At 44.3% G+C, this 24,033-nt stretch overlaps 1 protein-coding gene across 6 annotated transcripts in view; it reads right to left on the bottom strand.

Annotated features, from left to right (window-relative positions):
• Positions 1-24,033, bottom strand: part of COL6A3 (collagen type VI alpha 3 chain) — a 115,554-nt gene that overhangs the window by 16,729 nt on the left and 74,792 nt on the right. For 4 of the 6 annotated variants that reach the window (XM_045032164.1, XM_045032159.1, XM_045032162.1 and 1 more), the window contains 16 exons: positions 23,066-23,116; positions 22,522-22,557; positions 22,353-22,415; positions 21,585-21,647; positions 19,820-19,852; positions 19,688-19,724; positions 19,575-19,586; positions 18,885-19,378; positions 17,914-18,013; positions 16,354-17,052; positions 14,508-14,610; positions 11,657-12,105; positions 8,492-8,755; positions 6,153-6,236; positions 1,404-1,583; positions 1,235-1,285 (listed from right to left, as the gene is read on the bottom strand). In XM_045032164.1, the coding sequence (XP_044888099.1) occupies positions 1,235-1,285; positions 1,404-1,583; positions 6,153-6,236; positions 8,492-8,755; positions 11,657-12,105; positions 14,508-14,610; positions 16,354-17,052; positions 17,914-18,013; positions 18,885-19,378; positions 19,575-19,586; positions 19,688-19,724; positions 19,820-19,852; positions 21,585-21,647; positions 22,353-22,415; positions 22,522-22,557; positions 23,066-23,116 (2,719 nt within the window). The remainder of the gene's footprint in view (positions 1-1,234; positions 1,286-1,403; positions 1,584-6,152; positions 6,237-8,491; positions 8,756-11,656; positions 12,106-14,507; positions 14,611-16,353; positions 17,053-17,913; positions 18,014-18,884; positions 19,379-19,574; positions 19,587-19,687; positions 19,725-19,819; positions 19,853-21,584; positions 21,648-22,352; positions 22,416-22,521; positions 22,558-23,065; positions 23,117-24,033) is intronic. The other 2 variants (XM_045032160.1, XM_045032161.1) reach the window with 2 other exon arrangements.

The following is a 24,033-nucleotide window of genomic DNA, read 5'->3' as shown; positions in this document are numbered from 1 at the left end:
CCTGGCAGCCTGGGCAAGTCTGTTGGGAGGAGCCGACAGCAGAGAGAGCAGATTACCATGCAGGGGAGGAGGGAGGCTGGGCGACTGTGCCTGAGTCCCTGGAGAGAGACTCTCTGTCTCTTTTGCTCTCCGTTGCTGCATCCCGGGCTTGGAGGCCTAGGGCATTGTGAAGCAGGCTCTGTCCCTGAGGCAGAGCAGACATGTAACAACTAAGCAGGCAGGCTGCTAATGTTCCCACTGTTAGTGAATTGTTCCCGTTCTTAGTCAATTAAGGCTCCTTTACCTTGCCAGAGTGGTGTAAAGGAGGCTTATTGTAAATGACTGTAAGGGACTCCTCAGCTAGGAAGGTCTATGGGCTTTCTCCCGTTTTTCCTGTGCCAGAGAGGCACAATGGGGTTAGATTACAGGTCAGGGTCTATTTTACTTATCCATTTAAAAAAAATACAGGACAATGATTAACAAAACTGTATAACTTTCATGTGTGAAAGTCTGGGCCGTATAACGTGACATTCTACTTTACAGAACACCAAACACAAAAATACAAGTAACGTAACTCAAACGAAAATCCAGGATTATAACTGGATTGCAGAGTATCGGTTACCAAGTATTTGGAACTTAACTTTCATGTGTTTAGGAAATCCTGAACAGTTATCACGAATTTTTTTCAGTATGGTCATTTAAATAAATTACCAAAATAAGTGAAACTTGTGTGATTATATGGCATTATTTTGACAAATAAAATATGCAGAATTTTGCATTTTTGACACAGAATTTTGGATTTTTTTGGTGCAGAATTTTGGATTTTTTTGGCACAGAATTCCCCCAGGAGTAACTATTTGCATAAAAGCAAACACGTACAACAGAGTGATGACATTAGTTAGGGACACAGTTACCAGGGGACAACACACCAGTGCTAACACGAGTTTCCTTGTGATTGCAATCCTTTCCAATTCAGTGACTATATACTTATCATGAAATAAACGACCCCGTTTTGCTGTAACTACAGTTTGTAATTAACTCGTGTCAACACTGCGTTGCTGGATGCAACACGAGGCATGCCGAAAGCGTGTCCATGCAAAGCACGTGATGAGATCCTCTCAGCTGGTCAAGTGGACAAGTGAAAAAAACATACTTTCTGGTTACATTTGCCGTAGTCCCACAGTGGCAAAGCTTGCAACAGAAGTGGCCAGAGCAGTGAGATTAAATGCAGGATCTGCTGCTTTTGTGCTTTTACCTGGCAATAATCTTTTCTCAAGGGGCGGTTCCTGCAAGACTTTCTCAGCCGCTGTAGGGGGAAAAAGTGTTTGGGGTTTTGTTTCTAAACCAAAATTTCTTGCCAATCTAAAATTTTATTTGACAATATTATAAAAGAGCAAAAATGGTTAACCCCGTGTGGTACTTACATGGCTTCAAGCATCTGCTAATGCAATCAGCTTCTGTCTCAAATCTATTGGCATTACCGCCGCACCCACCATACCAAATCTGGGTGCAGATCTTGTTTTTGTAGTCAAAGAACCACATAACCTGATACTCCTTGCACTGTGTGCCCATGTCAAAATCCAGCAAGCAAGGATCTGTCAAATCTGAATTTCAAAATGTGCAAACATTAAATGACTCTGAAAGGGTTAAAAGCTGAAAAGGCAAAGAAAGCAAAAAAAATCAAGCATTTAAAAAAATTATCAGTAGAACTGGGCCTGGCCTGACCTCTGCATGTGCCAGGTCTCTAGTCATATCTGCACATACTCTTGCAAGAACCCCATCAGATCAAACATGCCAAGCAGCTGGTGCATGCGCCTCAGATTTTCTTTTTTTTTTTTTTTGCATAGGTTTGCAGGAAATGTTCTGTGCTTGTACGTGCCTCTACCTAGCCTAGGACATAAGCGCCAAATCAATGCAATGTAGTAATCAGGGGCAGACCAGAGCATGGTGAAAGTGCCAGAACAGTGTAAAACATTTCACAGCCCAAGTGAAATCAGGGACATTACTGTTTGCCGAGGTTTCATGATCAAACAAAACAATTTTTTGGCCTAAGTCCAATATTTGTCAAAACCTGATTTCTCCAGGCCAGACTGTGAGCTCCACACTCCACTGGTGAGCAGTTATTCACAGGAGGGGTCAATGGGAACTACCTTTGCAAATAACAGCTCATCGGAGGTTCAGAGTCTGGCCCTCGCTAAGCAAAACCCTCAGAAACCAGGGATACTGGAGGGGGGGCGGGTCACAGGGATTGCTCTGAATTGAGCGAAACGTCGGACTGGGATGTCGTTTTGCCGTATATGTGAAATTTCACGATCCTCTCCAGTTTGCTACCAAGCAGATCTCAGCAGAAAAACGCAGCACAGGCATCATCCCTGTCAACTCATCCATTACTGAGGGGCAAGTCGTGGGCGAGGCTGTGCCGCTTTAAGTAGGCTGGGGAGTTCTGTACTCCAGGAGCAGCCCTATTCTTTTTAATGGAACCGCTCACAGAGAAAGGTTGCTCCTCTGCAGGCAAGGGTGGCATGAGCTGGCTCAGAGATGCCCATGTCCGAGGGCACAAGGCTTCCCTGTGTGCACCAGTGCAGAAGAGAGCCACAGTGCGGCTGCTAATGCTCTCTGTGGACAGTGTGTGGGGTTGGGATTGGGAAGAGGGGGACATTTCTAGCACTGATGGCAATGCTGGGCAGCCCAAAGGGACAGGATGGGGACGAAGGCTGATCACCACCACCTCCAGCCAGTGGCAGCAGGAAACACACCCTGCACCTTGCAACAGGCCTAGCAAGTATCACTTTGGGAAGCCCCCAGCAGTCCCTGTGGCATTATGCTGTATGCAGTCATGGCATTTCCCACCCGCCTCTGCTTGGGCAATACACCCCCATCACATGCACTCTGAGGAATAACTGGGCCGTCAGTCAGAGTTGGACATTTTTCCATGGCAGGAATCATGTGGTAGTGGTGTCAGTTTAGAGATCACTCAGGTTTTCTATCTTGGCAGAAAGCATGAAATACAGTGTGGGCTCAAGTGCCATAGCAAGAAATTCCTCAGTACTCCAGGTAAGCTAAAACCCTATGAAGCCACTGAGATACCAAGTCAGGAAGGTTGCAGGAGGCTAAAGAAGCCAGCTTCCCTGGAAGGTCAGTGAGAGTAGTGTAACTAATTCCCTTAAGCTCCTCAGATAACAGTGTAGGCTGGAATTTCAAAGGGAAAATTAACTTAAAATCCTGTCTCCTTAAACGGAGAGTTCCAGGAGTAAGCTGTCATTTTCAAGTGCTCCGAATGGGTGGTGTTTCTGTGAGCGAATGGTGGTTGGATTTTCTTGGGAAAGTGATGGATGAAACACTTAGGAATTTCAGCTTTACTCCTGGGTTTTCTCTGAGATCTCTAGATAGGGATTGTTTGCTTTCTGTGGTCCAGTCCTGCTCCAGTTTACATCAGTGGGAAGTCTGCTGTAGATATAAATGGGAGCAGGCTTGGGCTCGAAGAGTACTGCGCTCTGAAGTGTGTAGTCAAAAACCTATTTGCTTTGGCATGAGTTTTGGGTTGAAAGTACATTTTTTTACAAACTCGTTGATTTCATAAGGTCTGACTTAACTGAAGATTCGAGTATTTTACTTGGAGTCTGGAATTGATTGTTTAGGGCTAAATCCTGCAGTTCTTGCTCAGGCAAAAATCCCATTCACTTTAATAGGAGTTTGACTACAGATTTTGGCCCTTACTTTGAACACGTGCCTCTTTTCTGTGCCAAATAACTGACACACAAGCTTGTATGCGGGTTAAGGTTACCTAACCCAGTATTTCCAGTCTGCTATTCTGGTTATTGTCTTAAGCACCTGGATGGAATCCAGATAAGCTATGCCACTTTATGAACTACTGAACTCTTTATCGAACGGCATGTTTCCTCCAGATCACTAGTTACTGGAAACCTGGGCTCCCCTGGTACCACGACACTCTAAGCAACACATTTCCTAGTCCTCTGAGAGTCTGTATCAATTCCATAGGCACCCATGCCCGATTAGCTATTGTATTGTGTATAATTTATGTATTTTGATGCTGTTTTGTTCCGTATATCAACCCTTAAGCATTCCCGCGGTACATTGTATGTCCTATGCTGTCACACATGGACACATAGATGTACAGTGCACCAGACATCTTGTGCTGCTGTTTCGGAAGGCGTGACAAACAAAGGGTTACACAAGGTGTAGACAAGGGCTGGTGCTCTCAAAGTAGCCCTGCAGTCCAAGCCAGCTGTGTCGTTCCAGGTGAAGAACCATAGAGGGGGTGGGAAAAGCAAATGGAGATGGTTCACACACAGACAATGGAAATGGTGGAAGATAGCAAATGAAGAGGAATGTACTTTGAAGGAATCATTCAGTGTATTACAGCCAATCTCAGCAATGGCATGTCATCCAAACAGAGAAATGAAATATTTCTATTCTGGAGCCAGCAAGTTGAAAGTGCTGCTGCTGAGCAGTGCTATTTAAGCGCAATGGCAGTTATACATACTGCACCCATAATAAGATTGTCCCTCCCCAAAGCCAGTGTTAACTGTAGGAAAGCTAGCAAAGATTTTTTCAGATGTTCCTAGGAATCCTAGTCCTTCACAGCACCCGGGGGCTGTGGGGAGAGGTAAGATTCAGTGTGTGTAAAAAAACATCACTTGAATAAACTCAATCTGGTTTAAAGAACAGGGGCCATATTTCACCCTCATGTACATCCAGGCAAACCCCATTGACCTCAGCGGGGTTGTGTGGGTTGGCCCAAGAACTTCCTAATTCCCATTAGAAATTAACAAGAATCTGGCACCCAACCCCCCTAGTCAGCTCTGAAAATCTCACCCTCCAGGTCTGCATTTTTAACTCAAATCCGCAGAACCTATTTTCAAAGACAATGGTGTTAAGGTAGCAATAAGGTCTTAACAAGACAAAGGTTACAAACCTCAGGCTTACAGTTCAGACTGGGAGCCAGGTCCTCAGCCGACGGAAAACAGCACCGCCCCAGTGACTGCAATGAAACTATGCTGCTTTCCATGAGTTGAGGGTCCAGAACTCCCTCGTTTGTGAATCAGGTGTTACAGCCAGGGGGCTGAGATCAATGCTAGCTGAGGTGTAAGTGATCACATTAGGTGCAATCAGGTATTTAACGTTCTTTTTTTTTTCGGGGCGGGGGATAGCCTTAATGTAATATCTTTATGGTCATTTAAAACAAAGTGGAGGAGCCATTATAGGTATTAATCACTACAATGGTTACATGTTAATAACAAATGTTAATAATAAACACACTGTTAATCACTGAATAGGATCTGATTACTTGCTCATTAATGGTTTATTACAATAAACAATAAACCATTGATGCCATGGTGGAAGAAATGAAGAGGAAGGTGGGCAGGTGGTAGGACTTACAATGTGAGGGAAGCTTACTAAACAAACTCAAAAGGTCACATGACCATTTTTCATAGGATCCCTGGGAAATCTCACTTTTGCTCCCCGGTAGGCCACAGACTCTTGGGTAGAGCTCTGTGTTACACCCAGGAGCCAAGTGAACCAAGCATCTAATGGTTCATTCCTTCTCCAGTCTGACACTCCAGTACAATGGTGCAGTGTGTCATAGAGCATCTTGCACCATTTACACCTTCAGGTCAGGAAGGGAGGGTATCAGGAGAACAGTACAGAACAGCTAATGGGGTTATGCCTGGGATCGGCCTAAGAGCCGGATTGTGCCAGGCTTACTTATATGGGGACTGATCCAAAGGCCCCTGAAACTGATGGAAAGAATCCTATTGACTTCAATGGGCTTTGGACCAGGCCCGGGGAGTCGTAGCTCACTCCCTGAGCAATCAATGTGGCTTCCTGCAGAGTAAGGTCCTGCTCTGGGTCAGGCAGGCCAGCAGAATCTGGCCCTGAACGGACAGAACTTTTCCAGCTCTTTGCCCCTTAACTGGCTGAGGAAATAACTTCATTCATAACAAAAATAAAGGGCCAGACCCTCTGCTGGTGGAAATCACCTTAGCTTCACTGATCTCCATGCAGTTTACACTAGGATCTGATCAAGGCCCACCAAAGTCAATTGACTTAAATGGAGCTAGAGCAGACTCTAGCGGAGGACCTCGTACAGTCACAACACAGGTAATTATGGAACCTACTGCTCCCATACTGCTGAATGCATGGCAACTTACCTATTTCTGGCCGTTCCAGGGGCTCAGTATTCACCATCAGATTAGCAGTCGCTACTGCAGGTGCCTTGGGCACTGGCATACTCTCTGTAAGAGCAAAACCAAATGGAATGATCAGCCAAAGGGGGGGAAAAATCCTAGAGCAACACATGTAGCTAAAGGAAATCCAACACCACCTCCCCTCGCACCTTTTCCAGGCCAGCCACCTGTCTTCTATTTCTTTCCTACTACAAATCTACGGTCTGGATCAGGAACTGTGTTTGCCAACCGAACACAACCTTGATCATATTGGTTATGGAAGGAATGGAATAAGAGTTGGTAAATAATATGTGCTAGTGCGGGGAGGGAGAGATGCTGCAATGTTCAGAGCTGGGTTTGTTTACATAAATACATAAACTCTAGAAATGTGTATTGACTGCAGCTGAGACAATGAGTAATTCATGTCAGAGTAACTGTGTCTGGGATTAATTTTTCTCCCTCCAGCAACTATGCTAACAGGATAAGCTGCTTTATTCTGTATTATAACAAAGACGGTGTTTACTCATCAGGGATCACGTTGGGCCCAGATCACACCATACCAGGGAAAAAAATCCCGCTGGCAGGGATTCCTGAGGAGGAAGTCTCCATAAAAATCCTTTAATGGCGGTTCCCCCTGACTGTTCTATTGGGGAGTTTGGAAACCCCTAGAAAGGTGCATGGGGCCTACTCTCAAACTCCAGGATCCCCTGGTATCTGCACTGAGGCCCTGCTCTGGTCCCTAGTACCCCCACTACACAGTTGATACTAGCACAGCCCCAGTGTATGTGCGCTACCAAGAACTCTCTCCTGGATACAACTGCTCCCAGGACTTTTGGAGTGGAGGGCAGAGCAATCTCCACAAGGCACGCTGCCCTAGGCATCCATACGCCTTCTCCCTGCCCACCTCGCCCCCCTCCCCCCCACAGTACAGATTCCAAACCCCCCTTCCATAATGTTGGGAGGAAGGAAGGGGATGGTGCTCAAAAGTAGCTAACACTGATAGGTTTCTTTCTGCACAGGACAGAGTGATTCACATGTGGATTTGGGTTGAGAGGGGAGATGATCCCACCCAGTGGGCCAAATACTCAGTTGGTGTAAATCAGTGCTGCCTCATCAGTTCCAATGGAGCTATACCAATATACAACAGCTGAGCATGCCGCTACCCCCAATGCAATTTGCAGTTCCCAGATGTGGTAGCAGTTATATAGATGCTTTGATGATAACATTTGTGCTGAATGTAATCAGGGATACATAGACCTTGTCAAGCCCAAACTCTGCTGGAAAAGGCCTTTATTCACACTGCAATGGAAGCTTCTACCAAACTGGGTTTTGCCCAAAGTATAACAGTAGTCAAGAGGATGGTTCAATAACGATCCTCAGCCCGAAGGACACAGCCCTCTCCATAAATTCTGCAGCAGTGCTTCTGTGGGAAGGGTTGTTTTTCAAAGTATGGGTGTATGCAGGCAGCAGCGATAGGGGGAATCCTTTTACTAGGCATCCTAGCTTCTAATTCAGTTCATGCAAATGCCTCTTCTTCGGGCTGATGTCTTTTCTGAATATTCTGCTGGGTGAACTGATTGCTCGCAAAGGTAAGCAACCGCGACAAGCGTGATCCAAAAACCACTGAAATAAATTGAAAGCCTCCTGATGACTCCCATGGGCCTTGAGAGAGGCTCTACCAGCACTAGAGTGAGCCGGTCATGGAGCTGGCTAGCACAGGGCAATCTTCCCCATACTGCTCTGCCAGTGCACCTCAGTGCTGATCAGCAAAAAGCTTGGGCTTAGCCTGAATAGCCACTGCCGACTGCGCCAAAGTGTTTGGTGGTTTTTCATGAGTTACCTGCATGTGGATTTGAACTTGGGTCTCCAGAGGAGTAACCTGCTGCTTAATCCCCTCTGAATGGACTCATATAATATGTTATACTAAGACAGTTGGGAAGCTGAGTTATTTTGATACTGAAGGCCTGAGTCAAAGATCAGGGCCCCATTGTGCTAGGGGCTGTACACACAATAAGAAACAAATATCTCTTTGGGGAATGGTCTAATTCCATTGAAATCTTCATCAATTTAACTGAGTTGAAATGACAACTTGTATTTGCTGTTGCACACAATTTCTGTTTGCCACTGCATTACAGTCCAGGCTGCTGCACTGAGAGGTGGAATGTAAGACACATGGTTACACACTGAGCATTATCAAGGCATGAAACATCATAATCATCACCAATTTACTCTCCATTGTTTGTGATTTTTTCCATTTAATGATTTCAACATCTTGCCTGGAAAAAAATGTTTATTCCATCCCACATGCCCAGAAAGACACTTACTTGTGCTAAACGTTCCCATGTAGGTTACTTTGACTTGTGATTTGTGGTACCCGGTAATTGCTACCTGGTATTTCTGCCCACTTCTAAGACCTCCGATCACCCGTTCAGTGCTGGTTAAGTTTAGCTTCAGGACTAGAGAGTGGTCCTGGGCAGAGGTGATGGTGATGTCAAAGAAGTCAAGGGTCTGGGGTTCAGGGTTCACCCAGCGTAGCTTAGCGCTGTTCTCAGTGATGTCAGTGATCTGGATTTCACTCTCCACTTTAACTGCAGTGCAAGACAAAGTAAAGTCAGAGGCTTCGAAGAGAAAAGCTGCAGGGAGGGTTTGGTGCATAAGGGATTCTAGTCCAATTAGCTGTTCCTAAGGAGGAGGATGGGAAGGTTAACCAAGGCTTTAATTATCACCGTATGGAACAGATTATAGAATACTACGGCCAATATTTTCAAAAGTGAGTTTCAGAGGGTGGATGTGCTGCCTTTCCTGAAACTCAGGACTCTTCAAGGGGTGCCAAGTTGGGCACCCAAAAAATGAGACACCCCAAATCCCTGGTCACTTGTGAAAATCTTGGTTGCAATGCCATATATGGCATAGTACCCTAGTTCTGAACTGAATTTTTAAAAATGTTCTATAGAAAATGAATCATGCTCTTTAACTCACACTTGGAAACTGCTTTAGTCAGTGTTTCTCAAGTATCTCATGTTTGTTCATTAAGAAAGACCTCTTGATCCTTGCCCACCCCATTGTGGAACCAGAAAAAAACCAATGGATAGTGCAACCACGATGGGTTGACTGCTCAAAAAAGGGCATGGTTTGAGGAGCCCATGGAGATTGCAAGGGATGTGCAATGAGAGGGCTTAATCTCGACTGCTGCAGTAGGGTTCGAGAGGCCTGTGCAAATCAGGGAAGAGTCAGAGCTGGTAGATCTGTGATAATGTGGCCAAAATATCCCAACAGAAATGGGGCAGGAGGACAGTAGCTGCAGATACCACTGCAGCTCTGTGAAGGCTGCTTCACGCCTTAGGGTCTGCTGCTGAGCTACAGCCTTGGAGGAAGATTGCCCCATGACCACAGCAGAACAGCCCCAGCTCTTCCCTAGGGCTAGTCTACACTTAAAATACTACAGCAGCACAGCTGTGCTACTGCAGTGTTCCAGTGTAGACTATACCTATGCCAATGGGAGGGGTTCTCCTGTTAGTTTAGGTGATCCACCTCCCTGAGAGGTGTTAGCTCGGTCAGCAGAAAAATTCTTCCATCGACCTACCACTGTCTACAAGGTGATTTAGGTCAATTTAATTACACTGCTCAGGGGTGTGGATGTAGTTATGCCGATCTAATTTTCTAGTATAGACCAGACCCTATTCTGCTTTCTCCAGCTTACTTATAGGTACCAGGGTTAAAGCTTAAAACAAAGAAAGCACATAGTGCCATGTGTTACTTCAACTCCTCAAAATCACCAGTTCAGTTCTAAATGACATAATATTTCTTCAACACTTTTCATTCACATACACAATTTTCTTTCTAGAAACAATACTAGATCTGGGTGGAGCTGCAAAAACCTGTTTCTGAATGTTTCTTTGACTAAAAGATGTGAATTGGCTTTTCCACGCTCATTGGCACCAGCAACATTTTTTGTTCATAAGAAAGTTCACGGAAAGCGGACTTTTGGGAAACCTTGAGCAAAAATATTATCATGTGAAGGTCTGTGGCAGAAATGTTCATGTGAACGCTGAGACATTTCTGCTTTCCCTCCTCCTCTTTATAAAAATTTCAATCACCCAGCTATCCAATGTGACAAGTGACCAAATCATGGTCCATGTAGAAGAATAGTGACTAGTCAAAGACATCTTCAAAGCGATCAATCCTCCCACAAACTGAAATATGTTTGTATGAAGTTCCTAGTACTTTCAAATAGCAAACAAATCTGCAAACACCAGGAGGCCACATTATAAGCTGGCACGGCTCCATTGACTTCTGAGAGTCCTGTGGCACCTTATTGACTAACAGACGTATTGGAGCATGAGCTTTCGTGGGTGAATACACATGCATCCGACGAAGTGGGTATTCACCCACAAAAGCTCATGCTCTAATACGTCTGTTAGTCTATAAGGTGCCACAGGACTCTTTGCTGCTTTTACAGATCCAGACTATCCCGGCTACCCCTCTGATAATTGACTTCTGAGTTATACCAGATGAAGCCCAATGTCCACCCAAGGGTAATTTATGAACAGAAAATAGGTCTAAATGAGTCAAATTATTTGCAGTGAAGAGTTTGCCTAGCTCTGGATAAAACTATGATAGAATGATAGAAAACTGGCTGAAAACTCCAGTGAAGCATGAGACTGTGTCTCCTCTGCAAGCTGATGAAAAAGTTGTCCCCTAATGAAAGTGTAACCGTATATTTACATGGAGACGTGTATTCTGCAAACATTTAGTGTACATCTGCCATATGTTCTTTGTTACTTGTGTCACTGAAAAGTAAAGACTTGTGCAATTCCTTGACAAAAGCATATGGTATAACTCTTTTCAATTACCACTGCTTATGTAAGAGGCTTTATTTTCCCATATATGGTGCCAGTATTGCTTCTGTCTGCACAGACTGTGATGTTTAGTTGACTCAGAAGTCAAATGATCCTATACAGTGGCTATATGCTTAACCACAATGGGCCAAATTCAGCCCTGCTGTAATGCTATTACAGACCCTCAAGGTCAAGCCAATGGCATTACACCTATGACCCAGTAGTACTGGGTTGGACTGTATAGATCATTTACTTTATTTATTCTATCAAAACCACCGAGAATCAACAATGCATTTGAATGAAGAAATATATTTTATTTAGTATAAATTCTCTCTAGTCTCTGATTCATTCATAGCCACGCAATCCCACCAAATCTTTGTGGGAGTTTCCAGGCACAGAAGTTAGGGCAGATCTCCCGCTGGTGTAAATCAACAAAGCTCCATTGAAGTCAATAACATTTTACCACTTCACACCAGTAGAGTATCTCTGCCCTCTAGACACTTTTTTAATGAATATAATCCTTTCTGAGACCGAAAGCAATGACTTTTTATTTCCCAGTATTTTGAAAAGTGAGCACTGAATTTTATTGCTCACACCCTGGATCACAGCCCATCTTCTAAAAAAGGGAAGACTGGGGAATACCATACATACCTGCTGGTTTGTCTGCAGCGGCTGTACTTGCACTGGGAGTTGGAGTTGTACGTGCACCGGGAGTTTTGCTTCCAGTTGTACTTGTAGCTTTACGAGCACTGGTAGTTGTGTTTGCAGTTGTAGTTGTAGCTTTACGAACACTGGTAGTTGTGTTTGCAGTTGTAGTTGTAGCTTTACGAGCACTGGTAGTTGTGTCTGCAGCTGTAGTTGTAGCTTTACGAGCACTGGTAGTTGTGTTTGCAGCTGTAGCTTTACGAGCACTGGTAGTTGTGTTTGCAGTTGTAGTTGTAGCTTTACGAGCACTGGTAGCTGTGTTTGCAGTTGTAGTTGTAGCTTTACGAGCACTGGTAGTTGTGCTTGCAGTTATAGTTGTAGCTTTACGAGCACTGGTAGTTGTGCTTGCAGTTGTAGTTGTAGGTGCACTTGTTGTCACATTGTTTGCAACATAGCTGTTTAAACAAAACCAGTTGTTACAGCTCGGTAAATTTTTCTATTTAACATGAAATGTAGCTGTACCAGGCAATAACATCTTTATTCGTGTTATACTAGAATTCTGGAGGTAGAAGGACTAATAAAAGTCCATTAAGTCAATGGGAATCTTTCCATGGACCTCCCTGTGCCCACAGAGAAATGAAAAGCTGGAGGACTTCTGCCAAACACCTGAGTGCTATGCCTAAGTACTATCATGGCCAGTACATTACAAGTTCTGTTGGTAAGTAGGCCATTAATTAGATAGCACTGTAGGTATCCTATAGTACAAGGGTGGGGAAACTACGGCCCATCAGACCATTTAATCTGGTCCTCAGCTCTCGCCAGGGAGTGGGGTCGGCGGTTTGCCGGCATGACCCCCCCTCCAGCTCCTACGTAGTACATGGAGGCATGGCCAGGCGGCTCTGCATGCTGCCGTGTCTGCAGGCACCGCCCCCACAGCTCCCATTGGTCATGGTTTCCAGCCAATGGGAGCTGCAGGGGTGGTGCCTGCAGACAAGGAAGCACGCAGAGCCGCCTGGCCGCGCCTTGGAGTTGGAGTTGGGAACGTGCTTTCGGGAGCTGCTTGCGGTAAGCGCCGCCCAGAGCCTGCAGCCCTGATCTCCCTCCCGCCCTGCGAACTCCTCGGTCCCAGCCCAGAGCACCCTAAACCCCTCATCCCCAGCACCCTCCCGTGCCCCAGCCCAGAGCCCCCTCTCACACCCTGAACTTCTCATTTCTGGCCCCACCCCAGAGCCCACACCCCCAGCCAGAGCCCTCATCCCCTCCTGCACCCCTGCCCCCAATTTTGTGAGCATTCATGGCCCACCATACAATTTCAATACCCCGATGTGGCCCTCAGGCCAAAAAGTTTGTCCACCCCTGCTATAGTATAAGCTTTTTAAAAGAAATTCATTTTTCTTATTTTCAAACATACCTGTCCTGGTTTTTATATCATAGAATCATAGAATCATAGAATTCAAGATCAGAAGGGACCAATATGATCATCTAGTCTGACCTCCCACAAGATGCAGGCCACATAAGCCTATCCCCCCACTCCTTTAGCAAGCGACCCCTGCCCCATGCTTCGGAGGAAGGCGAAAAACCTCCAGGGCCACAGCCAATCTACCCTGGAGGAAAATTCCTTCCCGACCCCAAATATGGCGGTCAGCTGAATCCCGAGCATGCGGGCAAGACTCTCCAGCCATACCCTCAGGAAAAAGGTTAAGAATATCATATCATTGACCCATGTACCATATTCCAGTGTGGCACTTAATCACCTATCACCATACAAGCTGAATCATCTTGCCACACATAGATTCATAACAATGTAGGGCTGGACGGGACCTCAAGCAATTATCTACTCCATCCCCACCTCCCATGGTGAGGCAGGACCAAGTATACCTAGACCATGCCTCATGGCATGATTGTGATATGAGAGAGGGCAACAGCCCTTACCATACATGACATCCCATAATAGCACAATCATTTTAGCAGTGATTTCAATGATGCCAGTGAAGTAAGAGAAAGATGCACAATTAACAGATGAATAGCAAGGTATAACAGGCTCAGTCTTGCTTGCTCTGTACCTGGAATTTTCATTGGCATTACTGGGATTTTGATGAAGAGAGAACCTGGATGATGGGTCCATTGACATGACTTGTAAATTTAACATAAAAAAATCTGCTTACGAAAATCCAGGACCAAGATTTTCCAAAGACGCTAGCCATAGCGAGTGTCTTACTTTTGGGGTGTCCGACTTGAGTGAGACCCCCTAAAGCAGCATTAACCAAAGTGTGTAGCATGCCCCTTAAGGGAGTGCAAAGCACTAGCTGGAGCAGGAGATGTGTAAATTGAGAGGAGACAGCTTTTAACAACACATGGCCAGGTCAAACGGGAGTGTGACTGGTTTCATTTTCCTGAAGCAGGGGATCAGCTTTCAAAAGTTTGGGAAACGCTATCTAAGAAGGGCCTGATGTTTTAGAGATAGGGTGACCAGACAGCAAGTGTGAAAATCGGGATGGGGGTGAAGGGTAATAGGAGCCTATATAAGAAAAAGACCCAAAAATCAGGACTGTCCCTATAAAACTGGGACATCTCTCTGTACATGAGGTCCCTTTGGGGTGGGTCAAGCTGAGCACCCAAAACCACCAATCACTTGGAAATCTTGGTCCAAATGAGGAATCAAAATTATCTAAAGACATAGATGTGCCGCTCCTTTGCTACAGCACTAAGGACAACAGGCTGCATGAACATTTAGATGCCCTGTGGAAAGATCTAGGATTCAGTTTAATTCAATATTACAAGGCATATGAAGACCGTGCTTGTCGCTCAGAGATTTGGCTTCCAAAGCCCAATCTGTTGCAGAAAAACTACTACTTACAATGGTTTTTGGCCAAATTTAGAAGAGCTCTTTGCTAACTTGTCATCTTGGAACCAATCACATTGTTTCCGTATGTCTGGAGACAAGTAAAAAGAGTTTTCACCTAGAGAGAGAAACAGCTCAGTGTGAAATGTTGTTTTTTAATAATGGTAATATTTCAAAAAAAAAAAAAGAATTCATCAACTCAGCATAACAATTATTTCATGTTAATTTACCCACATTGATCTCACTTTGGCCACAAAAGACAGCAGACCTGTTTTAGCTTGGAATGTTGTGTTAACAACTATATTGTAATATCTCTGGCACTAGCTCCATTTGATCACTACAGAAAATTAAGCTGTTGCTTAAAATGGTATATTTATTATTTCAAGACAGCAACATCTGCACAGTGATCATAAATTTTAGATTTATTTCAGGACAAATCACAAGAATACAGAGAATGTCTAAACCCTGCGGCACTTAAACAAAACCTGTGTGTTCCCTCAATACAGGCTCAGCTGAACATGTAATATTTTTCTGACAATTTAAAGGCTCTAGCCCTCCTTGGGGGGAGGGATAGCTCAGGGGTTTGAGCATTGGCCTGCTAAACATAGGGTTGTGAGTTCAATCCTTGAGGGGGGCCATTTAGGGATCTGGAGCAAACATTTGTCTAGGGATGGGTCCTGCTTTGAGTAAGGGGTTGGACTAGATGACCTCCTGAGGTCCCTTCCAACTCTGATATTCTATGATGGGGAAATCAAGCTACAGCATTCTAAATGTATATTTTATTCCCAGGTGCCAAGACTGTATTATGGTGGTGGTAGTTGTGGAGTCTGTAGGGGAAAATCCCAACACTGAGGCTTTGTTAGCCCAATGGGTTGCTTTTGGTACTGCAGTATTGTGTATTGTAGGAGAGGCAGGGTTGTGAAGAACCCCGAGAGGGTTAACGTACACACACAAGAGCTAATGACCTCAGCAAAGCACCCAATTCTCCTCTCAGTGGGCCAGATCCTCAACTTGCATAAGTTGAAGTCAATGGTGAGTTCTGACCATTTGCACCAGCTGAGGATCTGGCCAGTAACATTATACATGCTGACGGGCATTCCTAGTGCAACAGAGATTTGGTTTTCAAGGGACCTCTAAAGGAGCCATACACAGTAAGCTACCTCTGAATGACAAAGGGCTGAGAAAACGATTGGGATCTGAATCTTTGGCTTGGATGGTTTACATCACTAAACTCCTGAGCATTAAGCTCAGAGAACGGTAATTCCTTGTTTGACCTCTTCATATATCACCAGGGTGGGGTGCTGGGGTAAAGAGGGAATCATGCTTAGTGAGTTTCCAGCATGCTACAGGACAGCAAGAAACAAAGCATCATTGGACCCATCCCTGAGAATCTCTGCAATCTCTGTGGTTCTTTGAGCCACCAAAGACTTAGTATGACTAAAGATTTTGCACTGCCGAAAGCAGCCAGCCCAGAACTCTCTTTTTGTGGAACCAATTTGGATCTACAAGATGAAAGGCTAAAAAATGTTATAATTAGGGCTGACTCTAAACTGCAAAATGCAGATTCAGAGCCAAAGTTCCCCAAAGGGCTGAGCTGCCTAGATCCAGAGTTTTAATGTAGGGATCTAGGCACCAGACATCCTGATTGGTTCCAGAGGAAAACTTGCCTAACATCCTCAGGTGTTCAAATCTGCAGTTCGGGCTGTAGGCCCATCTCTAGTTAAAATCAAATAAGACAAAAAAGCCATGCCAAGAACTGCTAAGTTTCTGGACTTTCATGCTGTCCCCATCTCCAGGCTGCACTACAATATTAACATTTGTATTCTCCATTTTCCCCATGCCTGTGCTATGTTCTACTTACTGCTGATAAACGACGGTAACAATTTTGCAAAGCGCAGTAAGGGCTCTTCATGCAGCTCAGACGGCTTCTCGACTAATTTGAAGAACACGTCATTTGGCTCACTAGCCAAGCTGTAGATATTCTTGACGTTCACTTTCTTGCCGATGCCAAGTACCACGAAGAAGTACCCTTTGCATTTGGCACCCAGGATAACTCTTTGAAGGTGCTCAAGTTCTTGCTTTTTAACTTCTCCAGTCATCATCAAAACCATGACTTTCAGATCCCTGGGGTTTGGTGCACTTTCGAAAACATGTCCCATTGTGTATTTAATCGCACTTCCCAGAGCCCTAGTGCCATATAACTGGGCCATTTGGTTCTGAATGAAATCCATCATCTTGTCTTTGGACCCATAATTTGTGAGGGACAGCTCTACTTTTACTGGCAGTGAGCTTGAGTTGCTTTCGTATTCATAAGGAGCATGCTGGAGAACCGCCACTCTTGCATGGTGCTGTGATGCCTTTGGATTAGAGCTGATCTCCAACTGACTTACTATGTAGGAAATGTACTTCTTCATCTCGTTGAACTGCAAAGGACTGGTGCTCTCAGAGCTATCCAGGAGGAATGCCATGTCAATGTCGACGTCTGTGGGGGCTGCCCTCCTGTCTCTGAAGAAAGGCCTTCGAGGACTAAAGCCACAGATGGGATCAGGGTCACATACATCTAGAAAAGAAATACATCTTGTTTCATATGCACATCCTTAAGATGATCATTCCTTGACATAGTTATTGTTTGATCTCATCAGAAAATAGGTTATAACACAAATGTGGTCTCCGATAAAATACTTTGGCATGTCATATGCCTGGTAAACTAGTTTTGCTATAAAAACAAATCAAATAATAGTTTTGCTTGTTTCCACATTGTTGGCATAAATTAAGCATTCGTTCCAGTAGGTGCAACTGAATCAATTACAATTTTCCTTAATTATATCACGTATCTATGCAGTAACATGCTCAAATTGTATTGATTCATCTACTGAACATATCTTTTATATAGTTATTACAATCTAATTCCCTCATAATATGAAATACGACCAAGGCTTGAGGAGAAATCAGTAGGCTATATGATATATAGAGGATTTTGTCCCAAGGCATCTTCAGTTACTTGAACACATGTCTACTAAATCAATGAATTCCACACTGTGCAGTCCATCAAGCCTTTTCTAGCCAATTGGAGAATGCAGTATTTTGAGCACTAAGAAGCAGGGGATCGAGACACTAGGAGAAGAAACAGCCCATGAAAGGAATATAAACATCTGATGTGATCTGCAGAATGCAATAACTGGAGAACCACCATGTTAAACTGCAGTGTGATCCAGAACCTTTCTGCTGAATGTTCTCTCTCAAGCATAACAACTCAGCAAAAAATAGAAACATAAATGTATCCCACCTCATACTGCATAAAGGCCAACTCCTGATTGCACCTCCATCACATGAGCACTTCCATTGGCTGTCATGGGGCTGCTCATGTAAGACAAGGCACTAACTAAACAGGATTATAAAGAAGAGAAATCCAGGGCCTTACCAAAACAAATGTGACAGGCCAGTAGCCTCCTAATGGTTTGATTAAGTGGAACTGCAGCGGTAGGAAGGATAATAGCTTGACCCACTGCACTGTTGTTCATCTGGTTTAGACAAAAGCAAAAAGCACAGGGTTCATAACACAGTATTAATAAATTTTAAACATATACACTTCTTAGGGTAAGGGTAGTCTTGAATTAAGGCACTGGCTTGGGGCTTAGAGAGCTGGATTCAGTTCCCTAATCTGCCATACATGCCCTGTGTGACCTTTGGACAAAATATTTAATCTCTCCGGATCTCAGTTCCCCATCAGTAAAATGGGGATAATAATGTGGTACTTCCATTCTTCCCCCCACCTCCTTTGTATTGTCTGTTTAGATTATAAGGTTTTCAATGCAGGGACTGTCTCTTGCTACATTTGTACAGAGAGTGATTGGGGCTTTTGGGTGCTGCTGGGATACTAACAAATAATAATACATTCTTTGGAGCTGACTCAGATTTTAAGTTGTATTTCAACGTACAGTACAGAGATTTCCTATTCTCCATGTGTGAGAGACCTCTCACCCAATTCATTCACAAAATGCCATTCATTCCCGTCAGTACCTTAAGAGTAAGGTACTCGTGTGGGTATTTTACTGAGATTGGAAGCTCTTTGAGGCAGGGACTGTTTTTGTTCTGTGTTTGTCAGAATAGTGCCTAGCACAATAGGGTTCTGCTCCATGACTAGAGCCTCTAAGAGCTACCAGAATACCAAGAATCAATATCCTCGTTCCACGGCATGCGTTGCATTGGGAAGGAATTTTGGAATATGCGTGAAGCCTGTTGTTTGCCCTGACAATGTTACTCAGAACTAGACATTTGAAAGGCTTGAGCCAATGCCTATATAAGTCAATAGAAATATGCCCACTGCCTTCCCTGGGAGATGGATAGAGCCCATCAAGCAGAAAGGAACGCGCAGGAATGAGGGATCCAAACCTGCAGTGCATTTACGAGCACTCGATCATCTTTGTTAATCAGGAACACCGGCGTAACTCCTGCATCGTACAGCTTCAGCACAGCGTCGTTAAGTTGCGATGAGGCTCTTGTTGGGCCATTGCTGAAGAACACAGCCACCTTCCTCATCAGAAAGCCACTGCGTGCACGCTTGAAGGTGTTTCTGGCTACAAAGGACATGGCGGTTTCCAGGCTGCGCTGCTTTGTCGTCAGGGTGATTTGGAGGTTCTGAAGCTGTTCCAGGAGATTGGTTTTCTTCCTGGCATCAGCAAAACGGATCTCTGTGGTGACGTCACTGTTGTAGGTCAAGACTGCCACCCGGGCACCCCGGGGGCAGTTGCTCTCAGCAATGGTTAGATTGTTAGCCACTCTCAGCACTGCCTGCTTCATTCGGTTGAAAATGTCGTTATTGACACCTGAGGAGGTATCTATAGCAAATGCCAGTTCAGTTGGGTACACAGGGCATTCCTTGGGGCCTACCGGAAAGGTGGGTTTAAAATAGTCAATATTAGATATTATTATTAAATAGCAAGGACCAGATCCTCAGCTGGCGTAAATCAACTTACCACCATTGAAGTCAATGGAGGGTGTTGTATCGCCTGAGGCTTTCGCCCTGAATAAATACATATGTAAAAGTTGCTACCAGAAATGAAACAATTGAAAGTGACTTACCATAACAGCAAGCTGTGAATAATTAAAAGAAAGTGATTTAGTTGGGTCAGTTTGTATAGCATGATCAGCACACAAGGTGAGCTACAGGAACACGATAGCACAGAGATACTTACGACATTTATCTTTGATGTTCCGGATAAGGTCACATTGCTTTAAAAAAGAGGAAAAGAGAGAGAGATAAACACACCATAAAACAAAAGATATTTCAGAACAAGATGGAGGCAGAGAAGCAATATTCAACTTACATCTTTGGATTCTCCTCTTCCACCCTTAAGTCCCTGTTTAAAAAAAAAGATTGCATTACAATACGCAGTGATGGGCTGTGATACCAAAATAAATTTGTTATTAAATTTATAATAAATTTATAATAAAATTGTTATTCAGCCAGTGAGCATGTGGCAGTAAGAACAAAAATCTGTATACTTTAATTTCCATCTCTGGGAAGAGATCGCAACTTTCTGTCCTTATCAATGTCATACAATAGAGTCCCTGTTTTACAAACTACTTGGAGATGGAGGAGCTCCTAAACTCAAGGTTCTGTTGTATTACAGGCATGTAGGGCTCTTATTACTCATCAAAATCATTGCAGTCACTGGTAAGCGTGTGGTGAAATTCACCCCTGTGCAGAGGGTCACCATCCCTTCGGAGCGCCACACAGGGCTTATGTGAGAATGAAGTGCTACACAGACCTTATGTCTGAGACTCAGGATGTTTTCTTAGGGCCCAGTCCTGTGCTGGGGTATGTAGGCCACTCCACATCCATACCCAGGAGTAAGCAACTTGCATACCACTTTTGGTGAGCGTTACTGGGTGGTGCAATGGAACAGCTGCTATTCCACATGCTGCACTAGGTAGCACAGGACTCGTTCAGTCACAGGTAGTCCGCACAGAAATAAAAATGGCATGCTGGGTAAGGAAAGGGCATTCAACGAAAAGCCCTGCAGATTTAGCAGATGGGTGACCTCCTGCTGCTTTGAAAACAAGTAGCCACACAACCTCCACCTCCCACCCAGGGTCCCTGCAGCTGCAGGCTTGGCAATCTGTCCCCAGGAGCACTGCGGGAGAAGTTCCCAAGTACTTATGATATTGTTAAGGGGTGATGGATTTAGCTGGTGTATTTGGCTGGTTTCCAATTAACCAAATGCTGGGAAGGAAACTTCCCATGTGGGACCACTGAAGGCCAAATGTAAAAGAAATGTACCTTGACAAACTTCTCAGCATGTGCCAGCCCTTTACTACTAGCTGCAGATCCGGAGAGAGGGAGGACCCAGTCTTAGGTCTCATGACTGGAGCAAAATGTTCCACATGCAGCGTAAGAAAGAATGGCACATCTCACACTACCTCTCTAATCCCAGCCATGGCCAGACATGGACACACACAGAGTCCATTTAATTAGTGCACTGACAAATGACACACGTTTCATTGGGGAAGTTACCACCTTAGCTTCACCACAGGTTTCACAGATTTCAAGGCCAGAAGAGACCATTAGGATCATCTAGTCTCACCTTCTGCATAACACAAGCCAAAATGATTTTAGCCAGTAATTCTTGCCTCAAGCCTACAGCAGGGGCAAAGGGCCAGACTTCACCACTATGTACAACATACTTCTTGTATGTGTTAGTAAGCACCAGAGATCAGAGAAAGTTCTTGATAAGGCCCTTAACTGGCACACTTCCATTGCAAGATTCTACCCTACTCAGAGTGCCTTGCGTCACCCACTGAACCTGGAGCACGTATGAATATCGGTCAGTGATAACAACATGCTAGGAATTTATAAAGCGAGCACAATGAAATTATGATCCCATTATCCTCACTAGACCCAAAGGAAACACACAGCTTGTTCAAGATAACAGAGGATGAATTTGCCATAGTGTAAGATGATAGGAGGCAAAATAGAGCTTATTTCAGTTGGCAAACATGCTACATATTAATGGAAAGGGAAATTAGCAAGTTCTCTGGGGACAGTGAAGCCAGTTTACTAGACCAGCTGTAAATACAATGAACACTTACAGGTGATCCTGGGTATCCGATCTCTCCTCTTGGACCTGGTGGCCCAGGATCTCCTACACCCGCCTAGGAAACAGTAGAGTAAAGATCACCAATCCACATTCGATATGTTTGAACACAAGACTAGGAGAATGTCCCGAATGCTCTTCAAGGCGAACAGAGTCCTATGTACAGAGGTGCTAATGAGTTAGGAGCTTTGTAAGGGACAGTCCCACTAAAAAATAGGTGTCGGAAATACAACCAGTGTAATCTCCCATGGTGGATTATTTTTCAGAATAAAGGTACTAATATAAAGAAGTGGCTTCCTGAGGAATAACTTTGTCCAGTTGACTACAAGTGCTACATACAGCACAGCAATATGTCTGTGCTCTAACTGCAAATCCAGACATGAGTAGCCAGCCAGAAAGCTCGGTACATGCTCACGGTGAGAGGAATCCTCCTCCCTCACCCGTGGAACCAATGTGCAGCGGTTTCTTCAGACCAGTGACTGAATTAATCTACCTGTGGCAGGTAAATCCCCTCCCTCCCAGGCAGAATGGGACTCTCTGAGCAGGGCTGCGTGCTCCAGTGTAACGAAGAACAAAATCTGGCCCAACCGATCACTCTCCCAAAGCTGCAGCCTAGCAATCCCAGTCACTGGTAGCGGGAGAACCCTCAGAATAGCCCGAATGGCCATTCCGCTGAACTCACAAAGCCCTGGAGCTGAGCAGGCTTTCACTCCATTCTCGCATAAAGGAACTGCATGAGAAACAGTGTCGTGGTAAAACTTACCCTGCGTCCTTTGAATCCTTTAGGGCCAGGCCCTCCAGGGCCACCTTTAGGTCCAAATGGTCCCTGTTTAGAAAACAGCATAAACAGGAGTTGTAGCGGCAGACAGTATAAAGCAGAAATTTGCTACGCTCGCAGAATATGAAGGGAAGTTACATAAGCTCAGTGGTACCTTTGGCCCTGGGTATCCTGGGAATCCTGTTTCACCCTGTAATAACAGAAAAGTTTTTTTAAAAAATTAATCTTGCTTTTGAAGACAGGTCCAAATCAAATGTACGAAGGAAAAGAACCAGTGGAGGAAAAGTGACTGAAACTGCAGACTCGTAACATTGGTACGATTGAGAGAGAATAAATGGCAGCTGGTTTAAAAATCTGATTGTTATTGGACTGTTAATATCAAACAAGACTGAAATGACAGCCGATGCTGCTATATGAGTTGGCAGGACAAGTTCCACTGAGGAGCTAACAAGCACAAAGACACCCAACACATATGAGGGCGCAGGGTTTTGGCCGGCATCTTGTTGTGATTCAATAATCAGACACACTAGAACAGATCCTTGTTCCTATGCACAAACCCACTGACTTCAACTAGATACCCCCAGGCTCCATGCGTGTGGATCCAGTTGGAGGCTGGAGGTCCTTGTTACCTCCAGGGTTTGGGTTGTTTTTTAAGGTCCTTGAAGCGATACTGTTAGACACGTCGTGGTTGTGCTTACTCTTTTGCCTATAGATCCTGGCCTGCCGACTTCATCTCGCCCATCTTCTCCCTAAAATTGGCAAAGATGAAAGCATTAATATGTAACACATGTGCTAGGATTATTGGTGCAATGTAAGAGTCACAAAAATCCATTTAGTCCAGAGCCAAAGTCCATAGGAGTCAATGGAAAGAGGCTTTTGAATCAGGCCTTTTAGAATTAGTTACTTAGAGAGAAGTAAAAACAAAGATATAAAATTAAAAACAGGCTTGGTGTATATGCACTCTCGGCGAAATCTGGCCCCCTTGAAGTTGATGGGAATTTAGCTATTGACTTCAGTGGCACTAGGATTTTACCCTGTTTGTATATTATGTTGCTCAGAAGAAACCAGAAGTCTCTCTGAACCAGTATATTGGATAGCTATTCTATTCCTAGAGGAACCATAAAGTCAATGGAAATTTTGCCACTGCCTTCAACGGGAACAGGATTGAGAACCACTTCCCTGATCTCACCAATACTTAGGCATATGCTTAACTTTACATAAGTGCTGATCCTACAACCCAGGTGAGTTTGTTCCTCCTTATTTTAGACAATCAACCATCCCTCCTATGGCCCAATCCTACATGGCGTAAGGAGTGTCGGGTCCTATGAGATGACTCTTACAGTTGACCTAGCTACCACTTCAGGGCAACAGGGTGAATTTTACCCATAGCGTTGATAATATTTCTTGCACTGGTCTATACACCTGTTCTTGCTCATTGTGAAGAATTTTTAGGTTTAAGGAACAGATAGTAAGAGGCAAAAAACAAAATCACCTAATAGTATCCCCTCAGCTAATATAAAGACTCCTCCAGAGAGTGATTGCAATGTAAAAAAAGTGCTCACCTGAGAGTAAAACTATGATGTATATTTCTTCTTTACATGTCACCATATAAGATACAAGGACCATAGACAGGACAATTAAACTAAATTTTCTGCTTTGATGGAAT

The sequence above is a fragment of the Mauremys mutica genome, chromosome 10 (assembly GCF_020497125.1).
Source record: "Mauremys mutica isolate MM-2020 ecotype Southern chromosome 10, ASM2049712v1, whole genome shotgun sequence".
NCBI lineage: Eukaryota > Metazoa > Chordata > Testudines > Geoemydidae > Mauremys > Mauremys mutica.
Note: the sequence above shows the minus strand (reverse complement) of the source record. Positions and strands in the feature narration are given on the sequence as shown.